At 54.6% G+C, this 24,099-nt stretch overlaps 1 protein-coding gene across 6 annotated transcripts; it reads right to left on the bottom strand.

Moving 5' to 3' along the window:
- Nucleotides 1-9,667: 9,667 nt before the first annotated feature.
- Nucleotides 9,668-23,823, bottom strand: DEF8 (differentially expressed in FDCP 8 homolog). Of its 6 annotated transcripts, none has more exons than XM_074315006.2 (12): nucleotides 23,720-23,823; nucleotides 19,933-20,066; nucleotides 19,133-19,224; nucleotides 17,728-17,877; nucleotides 16,740-16,881; nucleotides 15,388-15,552; nucleotides 14,660-14,787; nucleotides 14,406-14,519; nucleotides 13,599-13,721; nucleotides 12,607-12,747; nucleotides 12,375-12,484; nucleotides 9,668-11,458 (listed from the first exon to the last, which is right to left on the bottom strand). In XM_074315006.2, the coding sequence occupies exons 1-12, from the start codon at nucleotides 23,821-23,823 to the stop codon at nucleotides 11,356-11,358; spliced, it is 1,506 nt and encodes a 501-aa protein (XP_074171107.1). In that variant the 3' UTR covers nucleotides 9,668-11,355. The 6 variants fall into 6 exon arrangements, with proteins under 6 accessions (XP_074171107.1, XP_074171109.1, XP_074171110.1 ...); XM_074315008.2 differs by having other exon boundaries at nucleotides 12,607-12,741; XM_074315009.2 differs by having other exon boundaries at nucleotides 13,599-13,679.
- Nucleotides 23,824-24,099: the final 276 nt, after the last annotated feature.

The raw sequence follows: 24,099 nt of genomic DNA, 5'->3' as shown, positions 1-24,099 counted from the left end.
AGGAGCATGGAGCTCTAAGCGCCTGAGCCACCGGGCTGGCCCTGGAAATTCTATTTTTGAAGCAACTATAACAAACAGTCCGGAAAATTTTAGACCAAGTCCCAGTCTGGTCTTGGCCGGCTGAGAGCAGTGGGGCAGTGAGTGAACGCCCCAGCAGCAGTCTGGGGGAGAAAGGGTGTCTGGGTGACCCAGCCACCTGCAGGCAGCAGCTGACCAAATTACTACTGTGTTTGGGACGAGTGTGGGAGGCAGCCTGTGCGCTGGAGCACACACGCTCAGGGACATTCCCACGAGGTCCCAGGCTCCCAGGATGCTGATTGCGCTGCAGGCCCAACCTGCAGGTCACCACCAGAACTGGCAGCTGCCCGACACCAGGAAGAACGTTCATAAAGTGGCGCTGACAGCAGCCTACGGGGACCAGCTGCTGCCTCTTGGTAATTCTAACCAAAGGGGCCACAGGGAATGCAGCGTCCTGGAGAAGGAAATTAAGGCCAGGTGCCCCATGGTCTTCAGGCGCCCGCTCTGGTGAACAGCAGTGCTGCCTGTGCCCAGGCGCTGGGGGTCCCTCAAGGCTCCCATCCTCCGCTCAATTGCACGCCTGCAAGAGGGGCAGTTTCCTCCATGACTGACAGGCATTCCACCAACCCAAACACTACTTTAAAAATCTAACACTTTCCCTTGACAACTGGCTTATATCTTTTTTTTCTTAATTCTGCCAGTTCACCAAATCTTGAGGATTTTTCAACTGAGCGAAAAGCATGTTCTCCTTGGGGCAATAAGGTGGCCAGCACTTGGGCGTCTCCCTGAGGCACTGTCCACCTCATCGGAGGCCATGAAAGTCCCTCCCTCGGCTGCCAGGTGGCAGGGCACGTTCTGGTGCCAGGACCCCTGAGGGCTCAGAGTACCCGTATATAAAACGCCTGTTTGCAGCTGTACGTGTTTTCATTTGTTCTCCGCGTTCCTGGAAGCTGCTTTCCAGGCAGAGCCGCTAAGCTGGGCTGTCCTGCCCACTGCTCTGTGTGCCTCTCCCAGGCTGCCTTCCGGTGCCGCCCACAAGCTCAGCGAAGGTGGACTCCTCCGCGAAGGGCGGAGGCCCAGCTCCACCACGTCAACCTTCCCCAAGACCTCTCCCCAGCAGCTGCCTGACCATCTGCAAAGCGCGGATACCACTCCCAAGACGGAAGACACCATCAAAGGTGAGCCCAAACCCTACAGGCACCGGCCATTCTTGCCTCGTCCACTTTCTCGGCCCAGTGTCCGCTTGTGGGCGCAGCCAATGAAACGCGGATGAGCTGGGCAGTGGTCTTGCTGGATGGCCCCTCCACCAGCATCTCATCTTGTCGGGGAAAGTCGAAGGACACCTGTCCCAGCTTTCCCCTCATCCCAAACTGCACCTGGGAGCGACTGAGGAGCCAAGGGTGAGCCTGGGGTCACTGCCCTTTGCCTGGGCCGAGGCGCTCTGGGTGACTGTCCTCAAGGTGTCCTGGCCTCCGTGGGGATCTGCCCAAAGAACAGCTGCTCAGCCACTGTGCCCCCCAGCATGGCATACACGTAGGCGAAGGGCAAAAGCTGCTCCTGCGTGTACAGATGCCCACTCTCTGGGCAAGCGCCGCATGTAGCCAGGTCCAGTCCCCGGAGAGCAGACACCTATAAGGCACAGGTGGGTGTTGCCTTCAGCATGCCCCATGTGGACCCCCACCCCCTCCAGGGGTCGCCCCTGGAGCATGGCAGACCAACATAGCCAAGCTTTGATCGTTGGTGTTTCTGCAAGAGTATGAGAGGAAATGTGACCTCTGGACACCTCCTCCGACCAGGGGTCACCTTGAGGATGACTATGGAAATCACCTCCATCTCACCTGTCCCAAAGAAGCTGGAGGAGCCGACCACCAGGTCCAAAGCCTAGGAGCAAAGGCTGTTTAACATCAAACCTCTAGGGTGTCAGGTGGCTGGTGCCCAGGCCCCAAATGGAGTCAACACCCCCTCTTCTGCCTACCCACCCACTAAGGAATCTTTCGACAAATTCTAGACCATTACATTCCTTGAAAAGCAGTATGAAAGGGCCACCACCTAGAATGTAACTGCCCACATGACCACAGGCTGCACAGACACCCGCAGGGTGAGCACTCAGGCCCGGAGACCCAGGGCTGAGCTGGGGTAGAGGCGGCCGCACTGCAGACAGGCTGGCCGGCGAGACTGACCTTCAGCAGGCAGTCTCGTGCTCCAGGAACCAGCCCATCACTGTGTGTCAGGCTCATGGCCTCCGTTGTCTTCTCACTTGGCTACAGGACCTGTGTCTTCCTCTCCAGGCCGAGAAGTCAAATCCCAGGTGAGTTAAGAAGCACAGGAGGGACAGACAGCTGGGAAGTGGGTGCCAAGTGCCTGCCCTGCACTCAGGGCATGTGGGGGGCTGGCAGGAGCCTCTGTTCGGCCAGGCAGATCCCCAGCCTGGTGCCTGTCCCCACACACTGCACACATTGGGCTGTGTCAGGAGGCGTTTTCAAGACAGCGGAATTTGCTACTTTCTGTGACCTGACAAGATGATGCCAGAAGCATGGGGAGACAAGGAGTGACTCTCAAAGCCCTCCTATAACCCAGCTAACAGATAAATGACGGGGCACAGAAAGGGACAAAGAACTCGTGCTGAGCTGGCTGGATGACTGGCCAATGCGTCAGAGCCACCAGGACCCCTCCAGGCCTGCAGTGCTGGCCTAGGGCTACTCAGTACTCTGAGTGCTTCTCTAAACATGTTACAGGTCAGTCAAGTTAAACAAGGACAAAGCAGTGTCGCCAACCTGCTGCCTGCCAGTTCTCACAGCCCTGGGGCTGGACCACGAAGGACAGTTACTGGCCATGTGGACACCTGCCTGCTCTCCACCCCTGGGAAGGCACTCGGGAGACCTTCACCCAACTGACCACAGCTCTCCGAGCTACTGAGCTGAAGACGTGGGCAGAGCCCTCACAAGCACACACACCAGCATCACCACTGACAGTGCACGGGCCGGGCAGGAAGACCCAGGTGGAAGTCCCATCTCTGTGTCTCAGTGTGGCTCTGGAAGATGCACAAGGCTGTCGGCAGAGCCCAGGTCCCAAATGCTGGTTTGGGAAACCACCTCCGATTCCCAATTCCCATGTGAAGTGAGCTGGGGCCCCAGGTGAGCGTGCTGCACCTCAGAGCTGCAAACGTGCCCTCCCCAGGGCCGCCTGGTTCACCCTCAATGACCCTGTCAATAGCCTGCACAAAGCGCAGGTCCTGGACAGAAAGCCTCAGGTGGCAGGCAACAGTCAGGGCTGCTTCGTTGCAAGCATCAGAAGTATCAGCACCTGACCTGCAAAGGAGAAACGGCCACCATCAGTGCCCTGGTGTGCTTTGTCCAAGGAGAACCTCCAGCAACTATGGCTGCCGCTGTCTCCTGTGTCCTGCCCAGTGCTGGGGTCAGATCACACACTGGATCAACATGAAAAATCTTCACATTTAGTGTATTAGGAAAAAAAAATCAATGTGATCACTGACACATGGTATGTATCAATACAAAAATAAAGCAACCTTCGGGGGTGGCTGGATGGCTCAGTTGGTTAGAGCATGAGCTCTCAATAAGGTTGCCAGTTCGATTCCCGCACGGGATAGTGGGCTGCACCCCCTGCAACTAAAGATTTAAAGTGGCGGCTGGACTTGGACCTGAGCTGTGCCCTCCACAACTAGATTAAAGGACAAGACTTTTTGAGCTGATGGGCCCTGGAAAGCTTACTCTTCCCCAATATACCCCAATTAAAATAAAAAAAAAAAACCCCTTAAAATACAGAATAACTTTTCATAGAATCTTACCCAAGGGAAGGCATTACAACACAGAAGTGTCTGGAGTGGGAGGTACATGAACTGCAAGGTGAGAGCAGCTGAGCAGCTTGTCTTGTTCCCTCTTCCATAAAATGCGGTTGTGCGCCTACCAGCAGGACGGGTGTAAGACTTACACGCGAGTCCGTGTAAAGCTCTCAGCACGGAAGCCCTCAAGCAGTAGTGGCTGTTACTAGAATGGCAGACTTGGGCTCAACGATTGACGGTTGAATTTCAGAACGTAACAATTTACAACACTTTCACGTCCATTATCACATCCGGTTCAGAGAGCAACTCTGCGAGAGACAAAGCAGAAGGAACGCGACTGCGGAGCCCAGGAAGACACGCGCTGGCCGCGGGAGCCAGGTGCCCGCGACGCCGCGCGGCAAGGTCGCCGTGGGGCGGGACTTCAACGCACTCGCTCATCCTGGGGCTCTCCGGGGAGGGGCAAAGGCAGCGCGGGGCACTCGTTCAGCCTCCCGGAGGGAGCCGGCAGCGCGAGCTTCTGAAGAAGAGGGTGGAAGGGGCCGCGGGGAGAAGAGCAGGGGCTCGAAGGACGGAGGGTGACAGGTCTCGGCTGCGACGACTACGCGAAAGCCCCAGACCGTCGGCCCGCACTGAGCCTGCGCCCCGCCCCCGCGCTCGCCGTCCGCCGCCCTCCGCCCCGCTTGCCCGCGTGACCAGCGTCCCGGTGACGTCACCGCGGCGCCGAGCGCAGCGTCCGCCCCGCCTCCCGGAACCGGCGGGCCGGGCATCCCGGCTCAACTGCCCCGCGGTTCCAAAGGCCTTCAGGCCTGACCCGGCCGTCCTTCCCTGTTCTGGGCCACCGTCGCATCGCCACCGCCCGGCTGCCGGCCGCCACCACCAGCCGATACAACATTACCCGCCACCGCCCTCAGGCCGCTGGGGCGGGCGCATGCGCAGTGAAACGGCCACAGGTCACCGTGGCGCCACAGCCCCAGGCGCCCCCGCGGGCTCCGGGAGGCCCGACACAGGCCGCCGGAGGCCGCGGTGCGGCCAGAGGACTTCTCTTTAGCTGTCTACTCTGCTGCCTGATTCTTTAAGGATATGGACAAATGCTGACAACAGAAACCCCAGCGAACGGCTCAGGCTAGGTACTAAGAGGGTAGCCGGCTCCTTTAGACTTATTTATTTTTTTAAAATTTTATTGGGTAACTGTGTTTTTTTCCAGGACCCATCAGAGCCAAGTCATTGGCCTTCAATCTAGTTCTGGAGGGCGCAGCTCAGCTCCAAGTCCAGTCGCTGTGTTCAGTCTTAGTTGCGGGTGGCACAGCCCACCATCCCATGCAGGAATCCAACCGGCAACCTTGTTAAGAGCTCATTCTCTAACCAACTGAGCCATCCAACCGCCCAGCCTTTAGGCTCATTTTAATCGGGCATCTATAAGGACACGTATTTCTAGGGTCCTCTATGGGCAGCGCTCACAAAAGAGGCCTGTATTCTGTCCCTGCTTTGCCCCTTCTCACCCAGTTGGTCGCTGCTGCGTCTCCTTCAGTTATTCAGTACAGGGGCTGGACTATTGCTCATATCCGTTGTGAGAAAGGGAACTGATTCAGTGTATGCTATACATCATTAGTCGCCTTCACGATTTTTTGTTCTCTGGATCAAAAAACCAGTGCCAATTTGGATGTGCCTGCAGCTGTGCTGTCCGGGAAACTGGACATTCAGATGGACACCAGAGGCCCATGCTGTCAGCCTGAGAGTCAAGAATGAACCAGCTTGTTTCTGGGCAATGGGGCTGGGCAAGCCTGTGGTGACCCACGTTTCCAGGTACATCAGCCAGCACCTCCTCCCTGTCCCAATTTCTCTTTCCCAGGTTCTGCAAGGGAGCATAGAGGGACCACAGTCATTCTTGCGCCAGAAACTGCTGTGATTTTATTACATTTTGCAGGCAAAGATGCCTGGGAAAAGGCGCCTAAATGCACCGGTTATCCCGAGTGCCAAAAGGGAACGGAAATCAATTACCCTCGACATAAAATTAGAAGTGTTAAGAAGATTTGAAGTGGGTGAAAAACTCAGCCAAATCGCAAAGGCCTTAGGCCTTGCTGTCTCCACGGTGGCGACAATCAGAGATAATAAAGAAAAAATCAAAGCGAGTTCACAAATAGCTACTCCCTTGAGAGCCTCTCGGTTGACTCGCTATCGAAGTGCAGTCATGGAGACCATGGAGCGATTGTTGCATGTGTGGCTTGAAGACCAGAGCCAGCGAAACATGCCCCTGAGTGTCACCATTATTCAGGAGAAGGCTAAGAGTTTGTTTGATGACTTACAGCGTGAACAAGGTGAAAGCTCTCACAAGGAAAAGTTCAGTGCAAGTAAAGGGTGGTTTGTGAGATTCAAGGAGCGCCATTGTTTGCCGCGCTTCAAGATGAACAGCACAGCTCCTGAAAACAAGGACGCTTATCCAGAAGTACTGAAAAGTATAATCAAAGAAGGTGAGTACACCCCCCAGCAAGTTTTTAACGTAGATGAGACAGGGCTGTATTGGAAGAGAATGCCTGAAGGAACGTTTATTTCTGTAGAAGAAAAAGCTGAGCCAGGGTTTAAATCATCCAAAGATCGCTTGATGCTGCTTCTTGGTGGCAACGCAGCTGGGGACTTTAAGTTGAAGCCCTTACTGGTTTACCACTTAGAAAACCCCAGGGCCCTGAAGGGATACTCCAAGCCCAATTTGCCTGTGATTTGGCGCTCAAACAAAAAGTCTTGGGCAACCAGGAGCATTTTTCATGAGTGGTTTACATACTTTTTTTGCCCTGCCGTTGAAAAATACTGTGCCCAAAATAATCTAACGAACAAAGCATTGCTTATTTTAGACAATGCACCATGCCACCCATTAAATTTGAGCGATCTGTCTGATAATGTAAGAGTGGAATACCTGCATGACAGTATAGCTGAGTTCATCCAGCCCATGGGCCAAGGTATAGCCTCCACCTTTAAAGCTCATTATCTAAGAAGGACTTTTGAGCACATTCTAGAAGCGACAGATGGGGAGAATACAGCTGTGATCAGGGAGTTTTGGAGAAGCTACAGCATCGTGGATGCTGTGGACAACATTGCAATAGCTTGGGAGGCTCTCAGACCAGCAACAATGAACAGTATGTGGAAGAAAATGTGGCCCCAGTGTGTTCAGTACCAGCGTGTTTCCCAAACAGATGACATTGCACTCCTTCAACAGAACATTGTCACCCTTGCCAGGAATGTGGCTTTTGAAGAGATTGTAGAAGCTGATGTGGACCAGTTGCTACGGTCCCATGAGGAAGCACTCTCAAATGAGGAGCTGATGCAGCGAGAATGGGAGCCAGAAGGAGAGGAGGGGAGCGAAGACACTGCACCCACTCTGCGCCAGCTAACCACAGGAGAGCTCGAGATGGCCTTCTCGCATTTTGAGGCTGGCTTGCAGTTCCTTAGCAGTAGCAGCCCCAATGATGAGTGGAAACTGAAAGTTTCAAGAGCAATCAATGATGCAATAAACTGCTACAGGGAATTGTACAATGAGAAAAAGCGGCGCTCACAACAACTCTCTTAGGTGGTTTTTCAGGGTGTGTAAGCGAAAGTTAAGCAGAGTGAAACCAAAAGCAACAAGACGACCTCAAAGGAAGAGGCCCAGCCAAGCCTCTGCCTCCAGATATTTAACATCCCAGGAAAACCCATTTCTGCTAGCTTCATTTTGACACTGGAGAGTATCAGATTTTGTCATTAAAATTTTATTTAAATATGTGCTTTAAAGATTGCATGCTAGAACACCCAGGAAAACACTTCTCTAAAAAAGAAGAACTATGAGAAGAGCAGCCCTTCTAGACGTGAAAATACACTGTAAAGCATCTGTAATAAATTAGTGTGGTAATCAGAACTGGGACTAGAATAGGCTAGTCATACCTGTGGAATAAAATAGCCCAGAAATAGGTAGATAGACTTTTTTGAAAAGGTTGAAGGACAACTTGTTAACCATTTGGAAAAAGATAAAATTAGATTCATACTTCACAGCATATAGAAGATAAATCAAACAGATAAGGGGTCTACAAGTGAAAATTGAAACCATACGAGTACTAACACACATGGATGAATGTCTCTTTGACCTGAGTGTGGGGAAAGATGTTCTATGACTCAAAATCCAGGTGACATAAACAAAAAGATTAATCAATGTTGCCACATAAAAACGGAAACAAAACAAAACCTTTCCCTGGGGAAAACTACAAACAAAGCCAAAGGCGATTGACAACTGAAGAAAATATTTGCAATTAAGCTCACAGTCAATAGGCTCATATCGCTGATATGTGAAGAATTCTTACAGATTGAGAAGAAAAAAGACCAAAAATCCAACAGAAAAGTGAACAAAATACCTAACTCATCAATAAATAAATTGGATCTTAAAACATAAAAAGAAGTTTGAGTTCACTCACAATTAATGAAATGGCTGGTTTGAGGGCTGGGAAAATACAAGCCCAGAACACCTTGCTGTGCTAGAAAGTAAATGAGTCCCTAAAGCAGGAACAGGTCCAAAGGACACAGGAGACAGGTGGATCAAAGTCATCCCCTCCACAAACAGGACAGATGATGGGCTAAGGATGTGGCATCATCTCTGGAATTCCCACCAAAAGTGCAAAACCTGAATCCAATCAGAAAAACACACATTGAAGGACATTCTTCAAAATAATTAGCCTGCGCTCTTCAAAAATATCATCATGCACCCCTCCAAATTTAAGAATGCTGAAGAGACATGACAACTGCAAGGCAAAATCTGAATAAGGTTTATTGTAGGTTTTATGGTATATCAGTGTTAGTTTATGGGTGTGTTTTGATCCTTGCACTGTGGCCATGTGAGATAAAGTCCGTGTTAGGGAGGAATACACAGAACTATAATACTTAGAGGTGAAGGAGCATCATCTGTGCAATTTACTGTCAAATGGTTCAGAAAAGTGTGTGTGTGGGGAGGGGGGGAGAAGAAAGCGAATGGGGCAAAATGTTAATGGAATCCAGGAGACGAGTAAATAGGAATGCAACGTTTCTGTAAATCTGAGTTTGTCAAAATAAAAAGGTTAAAAGAAAATACTATGTTATAACCTGAAGGGGGGGGGGGTGTAGATTGCAGGCCACCTCGTGTCCACAGTAGAGCTTGTTATTTGCAGTTGGAGGCGAAGCTCAAACACGCTAGTGTGGGACCTACATACGGCCCTCGCATGTCTTTCCTCCCAGCCTCTGCGGTCTCCCTTAGAGCACTCTGGTTTCTTTTGGAACAGGGTTGCCACCAGCCCATCTGTGTTGCAATTGGGTATGGATGATGTGCAGACACTGTGTAAAGCAGATTCCCGAATTTTCTGGGTCTTGGCCCCTTTGAGATCATGATAAAAACGTAAATCATCTCTCTGTAGAAAAATGTACGTCACAGAGGTGTGGAAATAATTTGGGAGAGGGGTTTCATGATTTCCTGAAGTCCAAGGGTAATGGGAATGGCCTTGAGATGCAGTGAGGGCTAGTTTGTGAAGATGGAACAGGCTGCTAGGAGCTGGACCTGTGACTCCGCTACACTGGGTTAGTGAGACAACCCTTCCACCATGCCTGGAAATAAGACATCGCTTCTATTTACAGAGCATTGTCTGCCTGCCCAGCTCAGGGCTCAGTGCCTCCCAGAACCCGAGCAGTCCGTGTCACAAAAGGGATCAGGCTGGCCTACGCCTGACACGCAGGTCCACGCTGCTTGCCACCCATCAAGAACACCTACTCTCCCAAACCAGATTACATTATACACCATTGGATGGGGAAGGCTGGTCTGCATGTCAGCAAACCCTGCCTTGTCCCCACTTACCACACACACCAGAATCTAGAGAACACAAATTTAATGACAGTGGCTGCAACATCGTTACAGCAGTGTCCCTCGCTGCTTTTCTGTGAGGTGCTGGCTGTGCCAACTGGTCCCCCAATAGGTTCTTATTATACCGTTCTGCTTTCAGAAAGGCCACACGATTCTGATCAGACTCATCAGCAGAGGTAGGTAGGAAGGGGCGTGGGGGGAGCCAACTCCATCCAGCACATTGACGTTTCCTCTGCACTCGGATTGTCACTGAGCAATGTGATGTTGATTACACAGTGAACTTGAGAATGGCTAATATCCCCATGATGGAAATGTGAGGCAGCTCTAGAGAAGGGGAAGCAGGCCCAGGACCCAGTGTTGACGCACCTCAACACTCTCACATGGCAGAGCACACAGCCTAAAGCCACCCTGTGACACTGCCTTCACCCACCCCCACATCGGGCAGCAAGCTGAGCTGACCCTTGTACCAGAGGCATCTCTCCTGCTTCCCAGTCAGGGGGGATGGATACCCCAGTGCTGTGTTCTCTGCCCACCATCTGCCACCTGTAAGTGACATCCAAGCACAGTCCACGGCAGGAAAAAGAGTGGGAAGCCATGCCCTGAAATGTCCTCTTCCCCCGGGCCTTCCCCTCAGCGCAGGGTCTCCAAAGTACAGAGTGTTCTGGCAAACGGGGAGACCTTCCACAGCTCCCACCAAAGGGCTGTGAGTCTCGTCCTCTGTGCAGGGGGCCCTTGTCCGCTGGGGCATGGAACCATGCACACCTCAGTCTTCCTTCATGGGCTTTCGGCCCCAGCACTTGACCTCAGCTGCCCCCTGGCTGGTCTCCAAGCTGTCTAGTCCTATGCAGACACTATAGCAGCAGCACAGACCTCATTGGGCAAATCTCATCCTCAGAAATGCCACTCAAGCCTACTTACTGTAACTAACCCTCTTGCCAAACTGGGAACCTCACGTAGGGGCACAGCTGGAAGCAGGACAGCCTCCAGGATGGATGCCCAGCCACCCAGTTCAGAGCACCAGGGTAAGCTGGGCTAGGCCAAGGCAGCAGTGGCTGGCCCACCCAGGGCTGAGCTCCGTGGCCACTTTCCTCCATGCTGTACAAAATGAACCTGTAACCCCTGGACTGGCCCTGTCAACTAATCCCTGTTCTCTCCAGGCAACCCCTAATCTACTCCAGAACCTCGGGGACAGTTGTAAAGAGCCCTGGCCAGGGACATCCAGACGACCCCACAGAGACAAGGGGAGCTGGCAGCCTGCAGGTAGATCCCAAACCATCCACTTCAGAGAAAACTCAGGCCAAGGCTGGGTGTTTGCAGCTGGCATCCTTGGGCCTTGCCGGCCACTCCCCTGAAGCCCTCCATGGTTCCCAGGGTGGCCTTGGCCCCATGGGGGAAACGAGAAGCCCTCTCCCACTCCCTTGCCCACAGAGCCCTGCAGTGGGGGGCACATTCTGGCCCTCACAGCAGCACATCCAGGAAATAGCCGGCATAGCACCAAGTCCCAACAAGGACCCGCAGGTGATGGTCCTCATGGTGCGTATACCCCTCTGGCCCAGCACGGGGGGGTGTGTGCAGGGACGGGGGGAGCACAGGTCCAGGGGTACCCTAGGAGTCTTCAGAGCACAAGAAACAGCTTGACTTTGGCGATGACCAGTAGAGTGGGCGCCAGACAGGCCCGGGAGTGATGCCCACCACTCTAGGCGTCCACGTCTGTCCCAGGCTCCTGGAAAAGTGACTGCTTCCGCAAGGTAAGCCTGGCACACTTGGGACACGTGGTGGAGTTGTCGTAGTAGCAGTCCCTGGGGACAGGGAGACAGGGTCAGGGCTCTCTGCATGTAAACTTCTACCAGTGTAAAATTCTTCACAAGCTTCCTAAGTCAGGTCCTAATATCCCCCTCTACAGTTGGGGGAACCGAGGCATAGTTTCCCCCAAGCAGGGTCTGCCCAGGTGTGTCTGCCAAGACTGCCACTGGGCACCTCTGGTGCAGCGCCTCCCAGTTTCCACATGTTTTGCTACAGACCTTTCTCAGCAATCCCAGCTCTGCAAGCCTATGACGTCAGCTGTTGCTAGACAAACAGCAAGGGGCAGGCAAAACTCAGTGTGGACAGAAATGGGGGTGGTGGTGTCCCATCTGAATCAAGTGTGAGAAGCTGTGCGGGGCCCAGCAGGCAGACACACATTATTAGTAATTGTGCTTAGTAAAGAGTTAATATACTTTTCTTCCAATTTATGTGTATTATTTTCCCAAACATCCAATAGGTCTTCGGTTCATACACGCATAAGTTGTTTGGCCCTCAGTACTTCACAGACAAAACGTTAGATATTTCTTTTAGCAGAGCGAGACAAGTTTGAAAAAACTCAGACACTAGAAGTGCCGGGAACTGGAAACTTTCGGAACCTCTGGCCTGTTCTAAGCCTGGGAGGGCAACCTCCATGCAGGTGGAAGGGGAAGCAGGTGAGCCGTGGTCCCCGGGGCAGGGCCGCAGCGCCCCCTCCCCAGGCCCACAGGTGCTTGCTGCCAGTGGAACTCTCAGCTTAGTCACAGACATCAAGGCCTAACTCTATATCTAAGGATCAAAGCAAAGGGCTTTGAAAATCTGGCAGCGGAGACGGAGCCCAAACTTCTCCCTGTCCCTCTCCCGTAGAGGAAGCCTCGCTGGCACCCGGCTTGAGGTGTGTGTGTGTGGGGGGGGGGGGATCAACGCCACACCAACCTGTGGAAGACGGCAGAGCAGTCACTGCACACGGATGTGTGGCTGTCGAAGGGGAACAGCACGTCACCCTCTCTGCAGAGCTCACATACGAAACCCTTGGCCTGGCACCGCTGTGAGTGGAGGGGGGGAGCAGGTCAGCGCTGCTCCGAAGGGCACCTGAGGCCAGGGACACGTGGCCTCCCCGCCCTCAGGACTGGGAGCAGAGACACGTGGTCTGCTGTGGGGCACCCACCTCGCAGTCCAGCTTGATGTGCTTGGCGAACAGTGTGTGGGTCTCGGTGAGCGAGCAGCCCAGGCGGCCCGTGTGAGCGTCTAGCAGATCCTGGATGGAGTACATCTCATCGTTCTCCACAAAGTGCTGCCGGTCCTGGAGCTGCGGGGCCCAGCCGCATGACTGCACGCGCTGCGTGAAGCCCCTCCCAGTGCCCAACCCTCCACCACGCCCACCTGGGAGCGGAACTGACCTGCCTGCCCTCCCCCCACTCCCAGAGGTGCCTGGCCAAGGGTCCTGGCGCGCTCATGGAAGCAACAGACTTCAGATGGTGTCACCATACAGCCCCTCCAGCCACAGCGGCCTCCTGGCTCACTAGGCACACCGCACCTCCGCCAGGCACACCGCACCTCCGCCTGGCACACCGCACCTCCGCCAGGCACACCGCACCTCCGCCAGGCACACCGCATTTACTCTGGGTCCTGACCCCCATTTACTGCCCCAACATTCCTTACGCCTTTCCCTGCTTTTTCTTGTCCACAGACCTCACCACCCCGATGTACTGCTTATTGTTCTTTTCTTCCCCACCCGAAGGGCACTGTCTGAGATGAGGGCAGGATCTTATTTTGTTCACTGCTCCCAGAACAAGAACAGTGTCTGCCCATAGCAGGCACTCGGTGAATAAACGGGTACCCCTTGGAAAGCGTTTTGTGGTCAGCCCTGCCTAGGCAGGCCTGGAGATTCACTGACAGGCAGCAGGGACGCGTTTGCTTCTCTGTTCCCACGTGATGTGATCACAGGACACTTCTATGGGTAGAACGTCTGTTCGCTCATTATAGACCTAGTGTTCCCCGGGTCGGAGTGTGGAAAACCCTCCATGAGAGGCGTGACACACAGAAGACATCAAGTCTTCCGAAAAAGACCTGGGCATGCCGTGCCCGTCTCTCTGGCTGTTTCTGACCTGCCCTTCCCCCCAGGACCCTCACCCCCACCCCCCAGGCCAGTGGTCTGACCTGCAGGAGCAGACGTGCTTCCATGGCCTCCTTGCAAGTGACGAAGTACGGCTTCATGAGCAGAATGTCCTGACGCAGCTTCTGCGGACAGGAGGGTGGTGGGCTCCCAGGCCATGGCAGCGGCTGCTGGGGCCCTCCATGGGGCGGCACAGGAAGCCGCGTCACCTTGCACGCTGGGCCAGTCCCTATACACCCCCAGGATGGGCCCAGATCCCAGTGCTCCAGCCACGCTGACGCTCAGACCACAGCTTCCAGGCCGGGCAGGACCCTGAGGCTCACTGATCCTCAGGTGCTCCACCCCACACGCGGGTCTGGGCAGCAAGCAGAGCCCCAGTTCCCCTTGACTGGCCCGGGGAGTGATAAGTAAACAGACTCTGCCTCAGTCTCCTCCCCTTTAATGGGGATCGAATCCCTTCTGAGCACTTCACCAGAGACACAGTCACGCGGGCCCTACCTTCCTGCTGGCTTGGCAAACAGAGTGGCCAACAGCCACGTGTAAGCCCTGAGCACTGCCCTAAGTGTAGAATATACCCGGGAAGTGAAAAGAAAAGCAATATCGTGACTTGGTAATGTGTACTGATTAAGTTGAAAACGTTGGGTTATGCAGGAAAGATACATTATTAAAAATAACTTTTCCTGCCTCTTTTTAGTCTTTTAATGTGGGTACTAGAAAATTTCAAATTGCCTCTGGGCCTAACATCATATTGTGCGCAGATGTGGCTCTAGCGTCTGTAATCCGCAGAGGACCGCGCAGGACACGGGGCTCTAGGGAGGCGGGGTCCCCGCAGCGCACCCTACCCGCCTCACCCGTATCTCCACCAGCTCTTCCACGTAGTTGAACAGAAGAGGGTTGATCGCCCGGAGCCTGAGCACAGGCCGTGACACCATCAACGCCAGGTAGCGCATGCTGCAGCGAGACACCTGGGGGCATGATGGAGCGGGCACATGCAGCAACCCCCCCCCCACCCCGGCCACGCCCCCTGGAGCCTGCACCGGCTCTGGCTCCTCTGGGCCACGCCCCTGCCCTACCTGGGGTCATGCCCCCACCCTCCCTCCCTCACCTTTCGCGGCTCAAAGTCCCAGTTGTGCACCACGCGAGCAGGGATGACGGCCAGGTCATTCCAGTGGCAGTGGCTGCAGTAGTACTGACCTGTGTAGTCACACTGCCGGGCCTCGTTGGGCACGCCCCCTGCGGAGGGGGCGGTCGTTACCAAGTCGGCGCTCGTTTCAGGGCCCGCCCCCCCCACTTGGTTTCCATGCCACGTGGTGCGGGCCTGTCGCCCAGCTGTGCCCATAGCACGTGAGGAAAAGAGCCAGCTGAGCCTGGGGTTCCACTTCAGGACCTGATTCAGCCTCTTCTCAGCCGCTACACATTAGGTGTGTCAGGCGCCTGGCTGCCTGCGGTTTTCTCATCAGTAAAATGGGACAATAGGACCGCCCCGCGGGGACTGCTGAGGGGACCCCGTGAACGAACATCAGTAAATCTCTAGGAACATGGCCTGACGCGCGCGCAGCACGTGCATGACTACCGTGTGGTTTTCCTAGTCCCTGTCTAGGTGGGCTTTCGGTGACAATATGGCCACACACGGGAGGTTGGGTGCAGGCCCAGCCCTGTGGTACTGCTGGGTGACCTGGGCTGGATCCTCAGTCGTACTGAGTGGGAAATCACAAAGTGCTGTAACAGCCCTTTGTTGTTTCCCAAGGAAAGAGACGCGTCTGCAGGAGCCATGCTGGCCATAGCTAGGATTCACCCCATGTCCTCCAACGGCTGTTCCTTCCCGGCACTCACGTAGAGAGATGGACGCGCGACACTCTGCACACCGGTAATCCTGGCTGTCCAGCCCCGCCTCTGGACAGATGTTGAGCTCGTACTCGGCTTGGTGGCTGACTTTGGAGCGCACGCAGGGCTTGGAGATGAGGTTCAGACACTTGCTGTGACAGCGGTAATAACATCCTGGGATGGGGGTAGGGAAGTGGAGCAGCAATGTGCCTCCTGTGGCCCAGGCTGACGTTCAGCTGCCGGGACCCCCAGGGGGGCTCTACCCGGATTCCCAGACCAATCCAAGAGCTTCTCACTGCAGGCCCTTGGTCCCCATCCCCAACACTGGCCCTGAAGGCATGTGCAGACCTTGCCCCTGAACTCCGAATTCCAAAGCCTCAGGGCCTAGCAGCCATTCAAAGCCAGGCCATCTGAAGGGGATTTCGTCTCACCAAACCCACCCCAGACACAGCAATTCCACCTCAGACTTCAGCGACTCCACCTGTCCTCCTGCTGACACTAAAAACCGAGAACTCATCCCAGCACCTCTCTCTGGCACCCCGTTTTCAGTCCTTCAGATAGTTCACTGGCTAGTAGCCACTTCTCATCCCCAACTTCCCCATCCTGATCCCCCCATTTCCACCTTTGCAACCCTCCTTCTGTCCAGGCCCAGCTCAGCAGCCAGAGTGACGGGTGAAACCTGGGTGTTTGCAGCAGGAGCCCCCTCAGCCACCTCTCCTCTCAGACGCAGTGCTCCAGCTCTGCTGCTCTGGCTCCTCATTGAAGACGCCACACATCCCTCCCCATAGGAACCTTCCTGCACACATGACCCCTGGCTTGCTCCCTGACCTCCAAGTTTCTGCTGAAACGTCAGTTGGTGTCTTTTCATTCGAGCGTGAGGTCACACCTACCCCAGTCCCCGACACATGCTACTCCCTTTCCTTATTCTTCTTCACTGAGCTGTACTGCCTCACACACCGTGTCATTTACTTATCGATTTCTCAGCCAGAACAGCACCATCCAGTGGAATTTTGTGTAATGATGAAAACATTCTCCCTGTAGTGCCCGCATGCGTCTACTGAGCACTTGTGATGTGGACAATACAGCTGAGAAACTACACATTTCTTAAATTTAGTTTGAAGAGCCAAGTGTGGCTAGTGGCCCCATACTAAAAGTGCGGGTGTGGCTGTGAGTCCAGTGAAGGCAGGGGTGGGAGTTTCATCCCTTGCGTATCCCAGCATGCCCAGGGCTCAGTGAGTCCCAAAGACACTGTAGAGAATTCAACTGCACACAATGCAGACGTGGCAGCAGACCTGCAGGGTCCTTACCCTTCCCTGGGACGCACCGGCCCATGCAGAGTAGCCGGTCTGATCTTGACTCACCTGTGCAGGTGTACCAGGTCTGAATGAGCCCCCAAATGATGGCGTTACATTTGTCACAGGTCTGCTTCACACTCTTGCTCTTCTCCTTGTAGAAGCGGTGCTCCAGAAGGACTCGGATGTTGGGCTCATCTTCATTGGGGTCCTGGAAAGAGGCCCAGGGAGGGGTGCCAGGGGAGCTGGGCTTCACATGAGCCCCTCGACTTGTTTCTTCCAGGCACCATTTGCAGCAGAGTTGTGAGTCTGCCCCAAAGTCACACCCCCTTCTGTTTAGCAACAGAATGCTGCAGTGAGAGCCAGGCCTGGACACCCAGACAGCAGACTACCTTCCCAACCCCGGGCACTTAGGCGCAGCCCTGTTAGGGCGTGGGGACAGGGTGACATGACCTGCTCTGCCCTTCCTGCCTGTTTGCCTGCTGGCTGAATGCAGACCCAGATGTGTAGTAGGGCCATTTTGGATTCCCCCAGGGACTGGCAGAGCAACAAAAAAGGAGGACCTGAGGTTCCTAACACCATTAGCTGACTTATGGGCCCTGGACCACCTATAGCATTTCTCCATGAGTAAAATTACACACCTAATTCCTTGAAGCCACTGTCTTCTGAGTGTCTTTCTTACCACAGCCTTACCTACATCCTAAAGAGCATTCTACTTTCTACATTCCCATAGACGGTGGCAGCCAGGCCAGAAGGCACCCTCTTGAGGACAACGTTATGGACGCCTGTGGTTTTTGGCCTCCAAGACCCACTACCCCCATTGTGGTCACCTTCAAGAACCAACCCTGAGTCATGTGATTCAAGGTGAACCTTATCTCACCCACTTCCTCCAGTGGGTGAGCACGTGACCCAGGACTGGCCAGTGAAAGTCAGACTGACAGAGAAATCGTCTGCACGTGGAGTAGGAGAGCCCATGTCTCTTCCTGCCTTTCTGGGCAGCTTCTGCCTCAGCCAGTCAGCCCCGGCGCCCTCCACGGAGGGCCAGGCCAGCACCCACCTTCAGCTCCTGGAACTTTAGTCGCAGGTGGATGAGTCTCACTACAGCATCCTTCTGCCTCTCTGAGTGCTCAGGCAGCTCCAGAATCACCTGCTTGCACTCCTCAATCGCCTGCCGCAGTTGCTGGATGTCGGAGGCCAGGAACAGACCCTGGGGGTGAGGACGGGCACACGAGTCAGATGCCCGCCCCCCTGCTCTCCTGTCAGGCCAGGCCTGTCCTCATGGACAGTTAGGCTCAGAACAGACCTCCCACCTCTGCTTGCCCAGAAGGGGTGAAGAACTCATTCACGTCCCAGAGAAGTTAGCAGCGTGAGTAGGAGCCACCACACACCACCTGCCCCCCAGCTTGACCTATCTACCCACAGGCCTCTGAAGACCTAGTCAAGGAGGTTTTTCAAAACACAACTTCCTTCTTTTAGAAATGCAATCGCTTTTCTGGCTGTGCTATTTTGCTTACCTCTACGGAGCTTCCTCTTGGATGAAAGCTGGGGAAATGACACTCGCCCTATTACGATGGAGAGGAAGTGGCCTCCCGCTTAATCACCAAGCCCAGAGTCACTGCAGGCACCCACCCACCTCCCACCCCAGCACCTCACCGCAACCCAGGGTCGGGCCCAGCAAAGTCCTGGACTCAGGACTCCACTGCCACTGGGGAAGGAAGACAGGCCCAGGTCTAAGCTGGGGAGCAGGGGCCCAGGAAGGGATGTGGCTGTTCTCAGGAGACATCCTGGGCTCCAGGACACCAGGCAAGGAGGCTAGGCCTCTCCTCTTAGAGGTCGGTGAGCGGCACATAGGAGGGCCTCAAAAATGGTACAATAAAGATACGACACGCAAATGAAATATATATATCTGTACCTGCAAAGCTTAAAGGCCACATACGAGATGAAAAGTAGATTAGAACTTGGTGCTTTGGGGGTAATCTTTTTTATTTAAGTTACATTTGAATGTTACTATAACGTTTCTCTCAAATAAAAGTTAGAGGCAGTTTGCATTAAACTAAAAGATTTTCAAAGTTTTGTTTAAATTCATCAAAGCCCATTCATTCATTCATTTATTTAAATATGGTTTCCATGGAACAAAATGCAGAACAGACAAGCAGGGCCCAGCCAAGCCGAGTTGTGGTGGGAGGTGGGCATGGGCTTCTCTGTCCCTCCTTCAGCCTCGCCCTGAGGATTGTCTGCAGGGTTCCCTAGGACCCCAGAAGGGTGAGCCTCACATCTGTGTCACAAAAGCCTGGAGTGCAGGGGGAGGAGCAGCCCTGCATGAGAACAGCCGGCTCGCAAACCTCAGGTCCAGCGTGTCTCCACCAGCCCGATGCGGGGGTGGGGGGTACTGAGGATGGCTGGATGGCTGGCTCCCCACACCTTGGGTGCTCCCCAGTGTCCCCCCAGAGCATGAATCTTACCACGGGGCGGGAGAAGTGGTCCTCGGACAGACCGAGATCCATCACACGCTCGGCGCAGTGGAAGTCCTCAGGGGGTGGCTCTGGCAAGGCCTCTGGCATGAGGTGGGTGGAGGGTAACAGAAAGAGAGAAGTCAGTCTGCCTTACCCCCCGTAGGGGGTGAGGGCCGCTGAGAGCAGAAAGGGCCCTCGGGGATTTGGGGAGCCCACAGGAGGTGCTGAGGGGAGCCTGGCCCTGCCCTGGCATCTGCCCTGTTTGCAAAGGAATCTGCACCCTTGTGCAGATAAGAAAGAGCCATTCAAAAAGGTGACACACAAAACACCCCTGGCGCTAAAAGACCAGTGTGACAGAAACATCCCAGTGCCTAAGCAAACACCTGTGCATGCGTGCATATATGGATTCCAGAAAAGCACGGAGGGCTGCACCACAGAGCCGAGTACCATGCGGACTCCACCTGCCGTCTGGCAGCTCCTGCCCTCACAAGTGCTCCATCCCCCAGCTCTCCGCTCTCAGCTCACCCCCTAAGTGTTCCCTGAAGGACTACCTGCTCCTGTGGGCCCTGGGCCACAGCAGTGACAAGACAGTCACAAATCCCTGCCCTCAGGAGCATTCACTCTTAATAAAGGGGCCGAAGGAAGTAACTGCAGAACAGGTGGAAAGTGATTTGTGCTGTACATAAAAGGAAACGCCAGTACAGTGCCCAGCTCGGCGGGGAGCCGGCACCTCCACAGGAGAAACCGCCAGAGAGGGAGAGGCCCGAGTGGGGGTCAGATCACCCACACAGGCTTCCCCTGCCACCCACCTTCAGAAGTGACGTCAGGGGTCTCCTCAGCAGCCCCCTGCTCATGCCGCCTTGGTCCCAGCTGCTTGTTGAACGGGTTGAGGTGGGCCTGCCGGAACCTGGCCAGCTTCTCATCATATTCCATAGCACCCCACCTGCGGGGTGTGGCGGGGCAGGGGCAGAGGTGACATCCAGCTCCCAGACTCCCTGCACCTCACCCCCTCCCTGCATTTCTGTGCTCTCAGAGGGGATGCCTGGCCTCTCACTCCCCAGGAGGGTCTGGGTGGAGCACCGCCATACCATGGCCACCATCTCAATCCCTTCACGCAGGCCCCCATTGGTGGTGCCCCTCAGTAGGAGCAATGGCATTCAGCGTAGTCCCACTATGCAGATGGGACAAGCGAGGCTAGGAGAAGGACTTGACCTATGCAAGGGTGCCCAGAGAGAAGGTCTGGGCCCCAAGTCCCTGCCTCCCACCCCAGGGTCCTGTGGCCACAGATGCCTCCTGCAGCTACAGTCCAGCCATGACTTTGCTGTCCGCAGAGGGAAAGGCTTGACTGTCCCCCTGACACTCGCCTCCCAGGAGTCACTTCCTCACTCCTGGTCCCCCAACCAATGCTCTCCTTTCTCGTCAGCATACCCCGAAACCATAGCCCCTGAGTGTAACAGTCAGTGATGACCATCCGAGGGCACAGTGCTGTAGCCACTGCCAGGGCCCAGGCCTTCTCCGCCACTTGCAGTGTGGCCGTGGGCAGGGCCCACCTTTCCAGGGCCCCATGGAGTTTCATGTCCTGCTGGCACCTCACTGGCCTGGGTTCCCGCTGATGCTCCCTGAGGCCCATCAGTGTGGGATCCCAGGCAACAGGCAGGAAGTGTCCGGTTCACCACCTGGCACTGCTTTTCCCTCCCTACAGCTCAGCATACTGGCACACACAGGGCGATGGTTCCTGGCAGAGGAAGGGGCTTTGATTTAGGTAGGAGTGTGCGTCCCAGGTCCCCACACCTAACTAGCTGGGCCTCCAGGGTGAGATGAGTTCGAAGGAAGTCGCAGATACTTTTTTTTTTTTAAAGCTTTGGAGTACGTGCCTGCGTGTTGGTTTTGCTTTCTCTACACCCATCTATCTATAGGCTGAAATAATTCATAATTATAAAAGATAATCCTATGACTTCTATCTGCTCCCTCCCAGGAAAGAGAACTGAGCCCAGGGCCACTCCCACACGTGCCCAGTGCTGGCTGTCCTACATCTGGGCCAGGAACTCCCACACCACTGGTGGGACCTGTTCTGCCTGTTTGGCCTCTGTGGTGGGAATGTGGGTTGAGAGTTACAGTCTGGCAGAAACTAGCACCCATTGATTGGCGGCCCCCAGGTCAAGACGGAGGAGGTCACAGGTGCCATGGGCTCAAGCCTCCTCTCTTATTACCTATTGGCTACAGCGTCTCATGCCGGGTGGGTGGGCCCTGATGCCCAGTGTTCCACCAGATGGTAGGGGCCTGAGTGGCCTAGGAAGCACCCATAGTACAGGAGAGATCCAACTGTCTTGGGATTCACGCACCCCTTCTTCCTGAGTGGTGAGAAAGGTTCTTTGCTCACCCAGGCTTCACTCAAGCTCCTGAACCTTCTCCTAAGCCCATCTGTGCCCTTCCTTTTAAAATCCAGTTTTAGCAAAAATCCTGCTAAGTCAGTTTAGCGAGAGTCCCCTACCCTGATATCTGGTCACTGTCATATCTGATTGGGTTCCTCATTCCTTCCCCCACCCCAGATGTCTGATCATGCTGGCCTGGCTTCAGCAGAGATCCCCTTAGGTCAGTTTAGCCAGAACCCCCCTCACCCTTAATGTCTCCTTTTAGCGATTTTCCATCCATCGATCCAAATTGCTCCTTGGTTATAGATCCCATTGGCCCAGGCTGTGTTCAGAATTGAGCTCGGTTCTAGCCAGAGGTCTCTTTTCCCCTATTGCAATTGTCCTGAGTAAAACCTATATTTACTGTTTTAACAATTGTCCAGGTCTGGTTTTCCTTTGACAGTGGGGAACCTTTACTTTGAGCTTATCACATGACTTCCCAGCTTCTCTACGGCTAAATGTGGTCATATGACCATGTTCTGAGCAAGATGTAAACAGAAATCTCTCAAAGACTTTCTGGGAATTGTACTTAAGCGGAGGGGCTGCCCCTCCCTCTTCACCTCTTCCTGCCTCTTGCAGTCTGGGATTAAGATGTAATGGGTGGAGCTGGAGCAGCCACCTTGGTTTGTGACAGAGAAGCCCTGAGCTGTTCACCCCTGGGCTTCATTCAAATGAGAAAGAAAGAAACTTCTTTTTAAACCACTGTTATTGGGAGGGGGATTTCTGTCTCTTGCAACAAAAACAGATCCTGACTGATCACTCCAACAGCCTTGTGGTAATAAGATGAATTGGCCCTATTCAAATTCCAGCTCTGTAGGCTCCTAGCTTGGGCAAATGCCTCACCCTTCCTTTGCTTTAGGTTTCTCATGTCTCAAAGGGGGTAATAATAGCACCCACTGTATAGTGTTATTGTTAAGATTAAATTTGTTAATACAAAGTTCTGAGGACCCTGGCCAGCACATGGTAAGCATCCAATAAATATTGGGTACAACTTATTGTTATTGTCACTATTATTATTAAGAATCAGACCATGCTGATTTAAACTCTGGCTTTCCAAATGATGAGCTAAGTGACCCCATTTTCTTGCCCAGAAGTAAGGGAGAATGCCTACCTCCTGGGTGGGTGAAAGGACTAAGTACTTGTATGTGGCAGTGGGCCCATTGCCCAGAGTTGCTACTGGGCAAACTGTCCGTCATCACGTGACGACCAGCCCCACCCCAGGGGTCTCTCCCTGGAAACCTCCCAGCATTTTAAAAATATGACCAGAGTAGCTTCAAGGCAGGAACACCTCGGCTCTTCCCAGCAGCTCTCCTCTGGGCTGCAAGTTCCCCCGGAAAAAGCTTCTTTCATTTACCTCCTTATGGGCAGTGCCAGCCCCAAGCCTGGCACAGGGGACCTGGATGAATGAGTAGGGTCCCTTGATCTCTCTCAGCCTCACTTTCCCTCCTTCCAAGTTAGAGAATCATATTTCCCTCAGAGTCACCAAGAGGTCCTGTTATCACCCCAGCCGCCACCGGAGGGCCCCATAATCCTTCCTGGAGAGGACAGGGGAGGGTTACTGTCCCTTTAAGGGCTGTTTGCCACTGAGTACTGGCAGGGTGGCCACTACCAGCCACCCCCAAACGGTACCTCCCTCACCTTCATCCACAGTGGCAACAGATATACACTCTGGGGACCCTCACTAACCAGCCCACACTGAGGCAGGTCTCTTCCACCACTCCACCCATTTCATAGGTGAGGAAACTGAGGTTCAGAGCGGCATGGCAGCACAGCCACAGGGGTCCCCAAGGGCCTCACGAATCCCACAGACAGTGCGTGTTGATGGCTGGAAGCAGTGACAGTGTCACCTGGGGGCCATACTACGTCTGGTGTGCTAAACCCTGCCGGAGCGGGGTGAGGGACAGCTGAGGTCACCAATAACCCGAGCCCCTAGGTGAAGCCCGAAGGGTGGGCGTCCCAACCCAGAGGATCTGAACCCTCCTCCGGCGCGGGCGGGGGGGCCTCAGGCAGGTCCCTCACCCTCTGCGCCCTCGGTGTCCGTGGGGAAAGGGGGCTCCCGAGCTCCGGGGTGCGGCAGGCCGAGTGGGTGGGCACCCGAGGGCCGGGAGCCCCGGTACGTCCACCCCCAGCATCCCCCCCCCGCCGCCCCTCACGGGCCCGCCTGGACTCCCCCTCCCCGGCTCACCTGACCGCCGCCGCCCTCGCTACATTGTAAGCAGCTCCGCCGCCCTTGCTACATTGTGTCCCACCGCGCCGCCCGCTGCTGCCGCCTGTGGCCCGGAGGCTCATGACACGCGGGGGACCCGAGTCTGCGCGCCGCGTCCCTCGCGGCCTCCACGTCCCCCTCGGGGAAATGGGTGACAATTCAACTCGTCTGTGCAAGATGGCATGGGGGGGGGGGGGGGGGGGCTGCATTTCCTATACTTTCCGGAATCATGAAAGTCCTGGTTTAAACCGAATCCACTATACATTAAAAAAAAAAAAGGGGGTCGGACGGGTGGCTCAGCTGTTTAGAGCGCGACTTCTGAACGACTAGATTGCCGGTTCGAGTCCCACATGGGCCAG

This window comes from Rhinolophus sinicus, chromosome 8 (assembly GCF_057876585.1).
Source record: "Rhinolophus sinicus isolate RSI-liver-muscle chromosome 8, RSI-T2T, whole genome shotgun sequence".
Lineage (NCBI taxonomy): Eukaryota > Metazoa > Chordata > Mammalia > Chiroptera > Rhinolophidae > Rhinolophus > Rhinolophus sinicus.
The sequence above is the reverse complement of the archived record's forward strand: the minus strand, read 5'-3'. Positions and strand labels throughout refer to the sequence as shown.